This window comes from Rhineura floridana, chromosome 7 (assembly GCF_030035675.1).
Source record: "Rhineura floridana isolate rRhiFlo1 chromosome 7, rRhiFlo1.hap2, whole genome shotgun sequence".
Taxonomy (NCBI): Eukaryota; Metazoa; Chordata; class Lepidosauria; order Squamata; family Rhineuridae; genus Rhineura; species Rhineura floridana.
Window position 1 is genome coordinate 95,021,242 of NC_084486.1, and position 12,364 is coordinate 95,033,605.

At 40.3% G+C, this 12,364-nt stretch overlaps 1 protein-coding gene across 1 annotated transcript; it reads left to right on the forward strand.

Annotated features, from left to right (window-relative positions):
- Positions 1-573: 573 nt before the first annotated feature.
- On the forward strand, positions 574-11,946 carry CLDN18 (claudin 18). The gene is made up of 5 exons (XM_061634420.1): positions 574-793; positions 6,182-6,346; positions 7,311-7,422; positions 8,474-8,584; positions 11,674-11,946. The coding sequence occupies exons 1-5, from the start codon at positions 574-576 to the stop codon at positions 11,813-11,815; spliced, it is 750 nt and encodes a 249-aa protein (XP_061490404.1). The 3' UTR covers positions 11,816-11,946.
- Positions 11,947-12,364: the final 418 nt, after the last annotated feature.

A 12,364-nucleotide genomic window follows, 5' to 3' on the forward strand; every position in this document is an offset into this window, starting at 1 on the left:
TTAAACCAAGGCCCAATTTCACTTCACTAATCAATAGAAGACTACAATGGAGTGCACTGCAAGGATAAAAACCAAGCTTTGAAGACACTGTTGACAGAAGGTCACTTTGAAAAGTACTGAAACTATATCCTGTAATGCTGATATCACCCTTCGTTTTCCCCATCTCATTGCCAATGGCGACATGTCAGGTATATGGAATAAGCAAAGCTGAATAAAATATGCTGTTATGAGAGAGCTGTTTATGTACATTTATTGTGCATTATGAACAGATTGTACAGTGCAGTTTGTCCAGAGAAGGTTGGCCTCCGCTTGGCCAACAATGACTCTTGAGTCACCTATGGCTTCTAAGGAACAAAGGTGCCGATCACCAGTCCCACTAACCCCAACGCATACAGCACCAACCCACAGGACTGAAACTGCGCTATCATGCAAAAACACATTGAGTAAACAAAGCCTGTTAATGGAAACCATCTGATAAGGGCAGCCACAGTTGGCTGGAACAGTGAATGGGACTTCAGTGTTCCCTTAAGCTTTGCCAGTGGTATCTCAGCTCCTGGTTGCAAGGGCGTTTTCATGTCCGCGACAATTTGCCAAGTGTTGGGCTTTTTTGTCTCAGCCCTGGGTTTTGCCGGCTGTATTGCAGCCACAGGGATGGACATGTGGAGTACCCAGGACTTATATGACAATCCAGTAACGGCTGTATTCCAGTATCAGGGCCTCTGGAGGAGCTGTGTCAGTCAGAGTTCGGGTCTTACAGAATGCCGGCCTTATTTCACAATTCTTGGGCTTCCAGGTATGGGCTACCCCAGCGATGCAATGAAAGCAAATGATTTTTCATAGACTAGCAAGAAACAATATTTAAAAGATCTTGCTAATATAAATGGAGACTAATATTGACTGGAATGAGTAGATAGATGTAGTTATAAACATGGAATCAATTGCCATAAGTAAAACTGTCACACTGAAGATATTAAAGTACAAACATAGTTTTAAAATATCACATAATGTTATAGGAAAAGATGTCAGAAACTAGTGTAAAAAACTAACCAAACTCCTTTTCAGAGCATCAGTTTCCATCTGCCAAGTCAAGACTAAACGCTGTTTGGGTGAACTGATTTGATTCCATATTCTAAATATTGTTGTGCACACCCACCAGTGAAAGAAAGCATTTTCTCACAGGACAGCCAATAGGATGAATTGTTCCACTATGAAAAGTAGATACTTGGCCTGAAGGCATTGGAAAGTTAAATGTTATATCATTTCAGGCTCATCCCATTTCTGAAGTTTTACCAGAACTACCAGGGTCAAAATGATGTGTTTAATTGGCAGGGTGTGTGCATGGTGGAAAGTAGATGAGAGCCAATTTCTGTTATCAAGAAAGGGGCTGGTTTTAAAATCTGGGACAGTGTAAACTGCAAACATAGTACAACCATAAAATGACTTCGGAATTGATAGACATGCAAAAGATTTAAATGAAACAAATCTAATATGTCATGAATTTCACAAAGTATGCATATTTCATCTTTGAAAATCAAATTTCTGATTTTTACAATCAAGCTTGCAAGGCTTCAAGTGGTAACAATGAAGCCATTCTAGTGTGATTTTCATTTGATACAATTGTAAATTTTTATATTATAATAATTGTATATATTTTATATTTCTAAATTGCTGTATAACCCTGGGAACTTATGGTGAAGGGTGGATGATAGTGGTGGTGGTGGTAATGGAATATATTTTCTGTTGGTTGTATTTGGTTACCTTTTAAATGTTCTTGCTTGACCCAGATCACTGGGTCTATGAGGATTCAGTATCTAAATAAATAAATATAAACTTGTTTGGTATTATGCTATCATTCTCTGTTAGATACCTTGATTTTTACTATCAGTGATTTACTATCAGAAGGTGCACAAAAGACGATAAGGTAGACTGGGACTCTGATCTTAAATATGCACCTAAATATGGTTTGCTGCTAAATACAGTTCCAGGATTTTTATGTCCATGGTTGCACAAACCACACCACTTGGAAATAGTATACAAATAGTGAAATTTAGTTTCTGTGTTTGATAAGAAATCTGTTGGTCAATGAGTTTCTGATATTTTGTCCATTCAAAAAATTGACTTGCTCATGGCACAACAACTAACAATTATGTAACCAGGGTAAGATGTCTTGAAATGGTTTCTCTCTCACACAAATATATGTTGGAACATCTATCATTTTATAAAAAATAGCATCCAAACATTCAAAACACACAGATCTTCTATTCTAATTATTAATAAAGCACACCTGCATGCTTTTGTTTTTTATTGTTTTTTGTTGTTCAGATATGTTTCTTAGTTTCCGATCTTGATAAAACAGGAACCGCTGAAATGAATCATGGGCAACTAAAAGTAGAACATGATACATTGCCAGATCATGCATTACATTTCTCTTTGCTTCCTTCTGTTCTGTACACAACACATACAGTGACCACCACCCTTTGGTGCTGATAGCACTCATCCAGTAACTCTTGTTTTCCTTTGTGTAATAGTGAAAATCATGTCTAACTTGATGAATGGGGGTCTGAAAATGTCTGGATTGTTAACATTTCTTATCCTGCATTGACTGTGGACTGATAAGACCACACCTCATGAATAGAATGAATCATATGGCAGCAAATATGATTTGCTACAGAAGGTACCAAGGTAGCCTACAGAGGGTAGCAGCAAACCATTTGCTAGATGAGTTCTTGAATCTCCTAGATCCCTATGACACTCTGATCATAGCTTTTTCAGAGTGATTCCCACAGGAGTGTTCTTATAGGTCAGTTCTGTATCCTTACTCTTCTTGCACTTAGTTATGTGGGAATAACAAATAACAATACCTGCTTCTGAGACAAATCCCACAAGCCGAGCAATCTCAGAAAGGATAGAATCTGTCAATAAATCACTTAGGAGTTTGCAGAGCTCTTCCATCGGTTTTCTCCAAGAATTCAAATTCAGAAGCTTCATCATAGTTTTGGTAATTGCTAATAGAGTATACAGTGTGCTATTGGGATAGGGTTGCTGTCAAATTCTACCTAGGAGAAAATTTGTACAGGTAGATTGGGGTAAAATACAGGGATGTTGGCTTACTGGAATCCACAGCGTTTCCAGAGGGTTACAGCATGTCCCTTCTGCTCTGCCATAATAACATTTTGCAGTGGATTATGAGAATGATGATGGTGATAATGATGATGATGCAGACTGTTGGGTATTGTGCAGAATGAGAGTACTGAAAATTATTGGCTACTATGTGGACTACAGTCCTTTGAGTGAAGCACATATGGGCAACAATGCCCACAATCTGTGTAATAGCTCAGTACATGCTCCCATTTGCATTTTACTCACAGTCATGTTGTATCCTGGTTGCACATAGAGTATACTTAGGATGCTGTGTAACAGAAGATGAATCATAAATTCCCAGAGGCATCTGGGATCTGTATAATTTGTGTAACATCTTCATATTCTTTTTACAAATTCATGTAGTTGTTTGCTGCCTAGTGATTATTTTATACCACCTTGTGATTTTAAATAAAAGGTGGTATAAAAATATCTCAAAACAAATAAAATATTCTTATGTTTCTTTGGACCTCTTGATGGCAGCAATCACAGCAATAGTAAGGGCATGTTCTACTTACACAGAGGCCACTAGCTCAGGAACTGATTTCATCTTCACGTTGCCCTGGTGGTATAGCAAGCAACACAGTACAATAAACCTTATACCGAATCGGACCATTGTTCCATGTAGCCAGGGAAGGAAAGATCTGTCAGTTTCAGTCTTCTCAATTCTTCATTGCTTCAATCTTAAATTCAGCTCTCCAGATCTCTGTAGCAATTTGTGTTTTTTTTAAATCCTTATATAAATTATCTAGCATTTCTCAAGGTGTGAATTTCTCCAATGTGCATATTTTGCCAGCAATTTATCCGGCTATAATGCATTTTATATGTTATTTTCACCAATATATTCATGTTTATGCACACTTTCCTTAATATATACATTTTTGTAAATGCTGGTCGGTTGGAGAGCTGCATTGCAAAATTCAGGTATGTGCGAATATTGAAGGATGGCTGTGTTTCAGTTCTCATATTGTTTTGGAAACGGCAAATTTGATAGATTCAACATTAAATGTAAACTGAAAAAAATTCACCCCCATCCCTATTCCATACACACTTCCAAACCACTTCTTTGTGTTTAGGGGATAAGCCATTAGGTGTGGGACAGGTAAAGGTGAGGCTCCCTGCTGAAAGTTGATCATCATTGCCTAAAAAGCCTTTTTCACTGCACAATTTGATTTCAAACTGTGCAGGCAAAGGAAAACAGGTCACCTGATATCATTGTGATGCAAGGCGATTGACAGATGGGTGGCCCTGCCCACCTATCAAAGTAGATTCACCAATGATGGGGGAGTTAAGCATTCAGCATGTCAGCCAGATCCAATTTCCCACCCCTGGAATAAGCCCTTCCATGAACAAATGACTAGTGAAGAATTTAGCTCAAATGTGGTAGGGGAACTATTTCCCACTGCAGTCTTGGCTCTAGTCTGCTGGAGGACAGGCTACTGTCTGTCCAGTAGGGCTGGCCCAGAAACTAGCATGTTTAACAAAATACACAAGAGCGTGGCATGAATAACTTTGGATCAAGGTCTGGATAGCAGATTGCATTTATTAGGTAGCTGGGGGAAGCAACAGAGATGAAATCAGAGCTTTTCCAGAGACATACATTTATTGAGATAATGTAACAAACTGGTAATGTAATAGTTAACTGTGAGGACTGCCCCAGAGAAGGGAGGGAAAGAGGGGGAAGTAGTGATGCAGCTTTCAGTCAAGGAAACCACACTGTGATTGCTTTAGATTTTGGGGGAAAGGGAGGGAACTTGCAGTGGGAACTGGAAAATTTGAAAGTTTGTGTGTTACATTTTTAATTGCTTCCCACAACCAATGGAAGTCCTAAAGCCATTTCCAGAACCAGAAATAAAACACAGAAAATGAATACATAATGAAGTATCCATTAGAACAATTCAATACAAAACAACTATACTACGGCGTTCATCCAAAATAATAAAAAGATGAAGAGATAATTTTTAACCCCCTACACCACCAGAATGAACACCAGACAGCCACCAGTCAGACCAGTAGTACTATCCAAATGTCCAGGAAAGCAAACACATATTTGCCTGCTATCAGAAAGATGACATTGTTGGCACTCTGCGACCTTCTTGTGCTCTGTCCGAAACAGAGAGGAGGTGAGGAGACATAATTCAGTCCCAAAGAATTAACAAAAAGAGAAGACTTCCCTCAGCAAAGTTTTACCAGGCAGAATCAGTGCTTTTTGTCCTGGCACATATGGCATATTTATCAAGGTATGAGTACCAGCACCTTATGTATATATATTTTACAACAAATAAAACAAAACACTGGGCAGGATGCATAGTGAAATAGTATTGGAAGCTGGGATTCCAGGCTGTGACCATAATTCTGTCTAGCCGTTCCTTCTAGGGACTAGCTGTAGTCCTCAGATTCCTTCTTGTTTGCTCACACAGCCTTTAGATATTGTGGCAAATGCCTTGTCAAGGACCTCTTGTTTAGATTTTTTGCTATGGAAATTCAAATAGATGAAATAGAATAGATGATTGTTAAATAACCTCATGTTCCATGTCTACTTTCCTTGGAAGAAAGGCTTATAAGGTTGGCTTGGTTGCAAGGCTGAACCTCAGCTGAGAGTCAGCATGTACCAGCATTTTACAAGGGCAGAAAGCAACAACAAAACAGGTACAAGACTAGGTGTGACAGGCATATTATGTAAATGACAAGGGCCATACCCACAAGTGAACAATCTAGGTACAGTTCTATCCAGGAGGAATGTGTACACTTCTTGATGTTTGCTCAACCAACGTTAAGCATGCTGAGAGACTTTGCATGTGGACCTTTTTGAATTATCAGAAACTTTCTGCTTTCCTATGAACAGCCTATGCTTGCTTGAACATAAGAAGTTATGTTAATTTCTGCATTTTATGAAGAAATTATTTTGTCTGCCTTGAATGTACTGCCAATTGTTGCTTTGAACCATGTCCCTTTGATGAGTTTGATTTTGGTTATATGAAGAATTGTGAGCAATGTGCCTTTGCTACTCATTTAAAGGGTTATCCCCCCATGTGTTTTGCAGCAATGTTTCAGGCTGTGAGAGCTCTGATGATTGTGGGCATCGTGCTGGGTGCTTTTGGCCTCCTGGTGGCTATTTTTTCCCTGAAGTGTTTACGGATTGGCAACATGGAAGACTCTGCAAAAGCAAATATGACTCTTACTGCCGGAATCATGTGTATTGTAGCTGGTGAGTTAGCATTCATATTGTGGCCCATGGCACCATCTGTTCTGTGAGAGACAATTGGACTTTAGAGGGTGAATGCATTTAACAAACTTACAGCGAATTACTAATATAGATAAACAGACACTTGGGCTCTCCTGAACTTTACCATCAGTGACTGCTGGTGGCTCCATGTCTGTGGGACAGTGGAATCCGCTCTAGGTTTTAGTTCAGACTGAAGCACTTTGGACAGCTCCTTGAAACTCTCAATTAGAATCTAGAGTGGATTCCACTGCCCCACTGACATGGAGCCACCAGCCTATACTGTTTGCTCAACAAAGTATTTGAACAGAATGGGTGTTTTGTTGCTTTGGTGCAACTCCAGGTTAATATCAGCATTTTGATTCAAAGACTCGTGCACTTGATCCTACTCTTTACATTGCACAGGAGAATGTGATATTAGGTAATTATGTGGATTTCTAACTGACTACATTCCAATTACCCATGTTGCTAAACAACATAAAAGATTGCTGCTAATCAGATCAAAGGTGTACCTAGTTAAGCATCCTATTTCCCAACCAGATGCCTACCGAAAATCCACAAGCAGGACATGGGGGGGGCAATGTCCCACCCATGATGTAGTCCCCCCTCCCAGTGACTAGTATTCATAGACATGGTGCCTCTGGTCATGGAGGTAGTATATTACCATCATGACTAGTAGCTATTTATCACTTAATCCTCTATGAACATCTTAATGAAACCAACACAGCATGCTAAAACAATATTGTGAGAGCATTTTTTCTGTGTCACATAGCTTATATATCTAACCTGGCATAAATAGACAACTGCAGTGAAAGGTAGCAGCAGTCATACAGCTGGGTGTTGATGATATTGCTCTATTGATTCCTGTTAAGTAAGAATAAAAAAAATCTGGCATTGACAAATTTGAATTCCAGTTTGGCAGTGAGTATTTCTCCCTTCTCTCTGACAGGTCTCTGTGCTATCTGTGGGGTATCTGTTTTTGCCAACATGCTTGTTTCAAACTTTTGGATGTCAACAGCTAATATGTACCAACCAGGAATGATGCAGACTCTTCAGACGAGGTAATTTTGTGTCATGATATTCAGTGCTTAGAAGGAAAATGCAACTACTGATGTACTTTAATCATGACATGGTTAGACATAATGATGAGAGACTTAGGGCATATCTACCCCAGAGAAGTGAACTTATTTAATAGTCACTCCTCATTCTCCAGGGTAACTCTGGGAACTGTATTCTGTGGGAGGTACTAGGGATTGTTAACACTGGTTTCAGCACCTTCATCAAGCTACATTTCCCAGGATTCTATAGTTCATTACAATTAAACTGATATAAACCTGATGCACTCTGTCATCTAGATTGGTCTTATAGGGACATCTTTCATTGTACCAGGCATTCACTGGGTTCATTGGTGATGTCCAATGTATACATATTAACTCAAGTGTATAAAGGATGCCAAGGGCTACATAGTAACATGGGAAGCTGATGTATCCCAAGTCAACCTATTTTCCATATAGGCAAATGTTGTCTACTCTGTGGTCAGCAGCTCTCCAGAGTCTTAGCCAGAGGAGTTTTCCATCATAAGCTACCTGGTTGTTTTTTTTTAAAATGTGGAGATGCTAAAGACTTAATCAGAGACCTTCTGCATGCAAAGCATGTGCTCTGTCACAGAGCTATAGTTCATCCCCACCCCCAGTAGTATGGACTATCTAGGTCTGTAGCCTGTTGGAGGAGTGCACAGTCTGAGTGGGTCATGACTATATGAAGTGGTGCAAAAGGAGCTGGTATGTCAGTTAGGTAGATTAGCAAAACAGGTGGGGGGTACGGAGAGAGGTGATGGCAGAGACTTACTACAGGCGATGGCTATAATATGTCCCTCTCCCACTTTTGAATGAATATCTTTGCCAAGTCTCCCACAAAAGCGTTGTTTTAATTTAAATATCAAAGTTGATGCATGAATTAACTGGAGGGACACAGGTTCCCCACACCTGGCTTATTTCTTAAGAAAACTATATTTTAAACATCCTTCCAAAGTAGCAGAATTAAAGCATTTTAACTTTAGTAAGACATTTTGACTTGAGTAAACTAAATACCATCACTCTCTTTATTTTCCAGATATACATTTGGTTCTGCCCTGTTTGTGGGATGGGTTGCTGGGGGTTTGGCCTTGGTTGGAGGCATCATGATGTGCATTGCCTGCAGAGGACTGGTACCAGAAGAGACCCAGTGAGTGCCTATACTTACTAATGAAGCTGTTGTCACGGGGGAAGAGCAAGGCACTTCTTCATTATCCTAATTCAGGGATGAGGAAACTTTTTCAGCCCAAGGGCCACATTCCCTTCTGGGCAACCTTCTAAGGGCCACATGCCAGTGGTAGATGGGGCCAGAGGCAAACATAGCTAGGAAAGTGGTGGGCTCTCCAACACTGGAGGCATTCATGATGCAGCTGGACAGCCACCCTTCGGGTATGCTTTAAGCTGGATTCCTGCACTGAGCAGAGGGTTGGACTTGATGGCCTTACAGGACCCTTCCAACTTGATTCTATGTTAATTTTATTTATTTATTAAATTTATACCCTGTCTTCCTTTTCATGATAGAAACCCAAGGCGGCTTACATATGGTTACCAGGCGGTCTCCCATCCAGGCACTGACCAGACCTGACCCTGCTTAGCTTTAGCAGGGCAGCTGGCCATCTGTGCCTTCAGACCATAGCCTGGGATCTTAATTTGCTTTTCTACATTAGGCTAGTTTCTACACAAACTCACACACCCCTCTGAATCCTTCATCCAGAGAAGCAAGAGGCATCATCAGACTTCAAGGAAACATTCCCGACAGGCAAAAACACTCAGGGTGCAGAGCAGGGCCAGCGAGGGGTGTGGCCTGGGGAGTGTTCCAAGGGCCAATAGGGAAGCCTAGAGGGCTGCATTTGGACCCCAGCCTGGAGGCTCTCAACTCCATCCTACTTAATCTGACTTTATCATGAGCTGCCATAAAGTAAAGGGAGTAAACACAATACACCTTTAGCATCACATGAGTAGCAGGTACCTAACATCAGAGCAAGGGGGAAGCTGAGAGAGAAATAGGACAACAGGCCTGGCAAAAACAACAGGATGTGATGACGTGCTTTGCATTGATTGGTCACATTGTGTTCTTTCTTCTTCCCACCTTGTTCATTTAGTTAAATGACCCAGTAAAGCCCAAATTGCCAAACTGCCTTTTTTTCATAGTCAAATATGAACTGTATCATTCAATGGAGCTTGTTTCATATAACTGGCTGATCATGTTCCTAGATGGACATTCAAACCATCTGTAAGCCAAGAACTCTTCATGGGAGAAACATCTGGAGAATAGTGAATGGCCAGTGTGTCGTTCAGACGTCATTCAGTGTGCCATGCAGATAATGGGTTCTGCTCTTGAGCGATCAGATGGACACATACCAGGCTGATACTTACAGGTTTTGGCAAGAGTATTGTTTTCCACCATGCATCTAAAAACACATCTAAAATGCCCATTTCTAATATATTTCCTGAAACCACAACATTTGAGTGATGCTGTTTTACTTTAATCCTATCCACACTTAGATGGGAGCAAACCCCATTGAACTCAGCCGGACTTATTTCTGCCTAGGCCCAGGCAACAAATATCCTACAAATAATTGTTTCAGACATGGTTGGCTCCAGGTTAGCAGGGAGCTTTGAGAAAGTGTCCTTCCATGGCCCCTCCACTGATGCCCCCTTCACTTATTCACCTACGTATCTGCTTGCTTGCTGAGCCACCTGCTGGTTCTCTTGTTCTTTCAGCAGTGGCTGAGGTGACACCCATCTAGAATGGTGATGTATCTCTGACAGGCAGTCTGGAGCACTGACACAAGATGTCGTCACAAGATTTCTGTGGTCAAAGAACAGGGTGGGTTATACTAAAGCATTGCTATCCCTTGCTGGAGTGCTTGGCCTCTGGCAGCTTCCTGAGGAAGTTGGGTGCTGCCATTGGCCCTGACTTCAGATGAGCATATGCATGCATTGAGGGATGAATGGGCTCACTGAAGTCCAGTCCATCCCAGTTCTCAGAGGGGATGCAGCTAAGCCCATCCTGCCCCATTTCCAGGTGGATTTTTTAAAATCCTTAAAAAAAAAACTACCTGGACTGCTGCCCAATTAAAAAAAATAATTGAACAGTGATGGCTAGTATTCCATGTCAGTGGAGCAGTGGAATCTGTTCTGGGTTTTATTCCAAACGTTCAAGGAACTGAAAGTTGGGACTAAAACTCGGAGCAGATTCCACTGCCCCACTGACATGGAGCCGCCAGACACCACTGTAATTGAAAGCAAATTACGCGGTGGTCCAAAGGTTATGCACTCCTTTGCTCTCCACCCCCCCATTTTAAAAGTTTTTTATTTAAAACTGTTAACTTAAGCCAGAGCAGCTAGCACACAGGACTTGTTACCACCATGCACCTTGGATGAATGTACAGCATGTCCCCCTGGGAGTGATAGGCTTGATGATGTTCCTTCATTCTGAGGGGGAATTGTATGGAAAATAAATGGCTGCCCCCAATGTTTAAATGGGGTAGCGATGTTTTTTCCATATAATTTCCTCTGGAGCAATAGAATGCCATCAGGTCCTGTTGCTCAGAAGGGAATGTTCTCTATGTTCATCATTCAAGGGGTGTGGCTACAACAGGCTTCACACTCTAGCTGCTCAGGCTTTGGGAAGCTTGGATAAACAGTTTTTAAAATGGGAGGGAAGAAGGAGGCAATGTGCAAGTCTTAGAGCATCTTGTAAGTTCTCAATATTTGATTTAAATGTGTATTTGATGTGCAACCCTTGTACCCTTTAGTCAAGAGGGGAGGAGTTGGATTTTTTTAATGTAGTCTGTGAGTATTTTAGGATGTTTTTATTCTTGTTTTTATATCTGTTTTTAATGCTGGAAGTCTCTTTGAGTTTCAATTTGGAAAAAGTTATTATTATTATTATTATCATCATCATCATCATCATTATTCAGACTGTGGATTCTGAAATGGATTATTGATTTGATATGTCATGATCTACCCAGATTGGATCTAATCAGTCTGCTCTGGAATCTGTCCCTACATGCATGATTGGAACACCACTAAGAATATTTTAAAAAGTTACTTCAATCATGGCTGAGGCTGCCCTAAATGTTACTGTAATGAAGTAGATAATGGATATTTATGGAGCTTATCTAATTGTATTATATTCTTTGCTAAGTGGCAAAAAATAGTGCAGTGAATTCTGAGTAGCCAGCTATCTTAGGCAGTTCCACAAAGAGACATCCTGTTTTATTTCTGTTTCAGTTACAAAGCCGTGTCCTACAAGAGTGCTGGATATAAGTCTGGAACTGGATATGAAACTAAGAAGATCCCAGTAACTGACAATAATACTGTCAAAAGTGATGAGGGGAGACGCTCCTATCCTTCAAAATATGACTATGTATAATCCCTTCAGGATGTAATACTACACTCTCCTTACTAAACCTCTAGTTTTAGACCAAAGCAACAGCAAAGTACTAACTTAAGGCCTTTCTCAAGGCTGTTCCTTTATTTTCTTTAGTTTGGTCTGGCAATGCTGGGGACATGTTCCCTGGCTGCTTATAAAAGTTACCTTACTATGACTGTGTATAGATGCTGACATTATAATAAGCTCTATAAGAACTGTGTTTTTTCCTGCTACATTTGTTATAAGAGCAATTGCTTTTGATTTTAAAGAGAATCAAAGAGAGCTGAAGCACTGCTTTACTAATTTTACCATTTGCTGTTTCTTTTAATAGATGTAAGTCGATATTTAAGACCAGAACATTACTGCAATGTACAGTATTGAGTTCATGTAAGGTTCATGCACTGAGACTTCATACAGTGTTTGAATATCCTTGTCCAGAAAACAAAACAAAAAAAACAAGATATGATGCTAAGCCAAAACTGTTACACAGATGCCAAATCCAAGTTTTTAAAAATGTCAAAAACCTAATTTCACATGTAAAGCTGATCT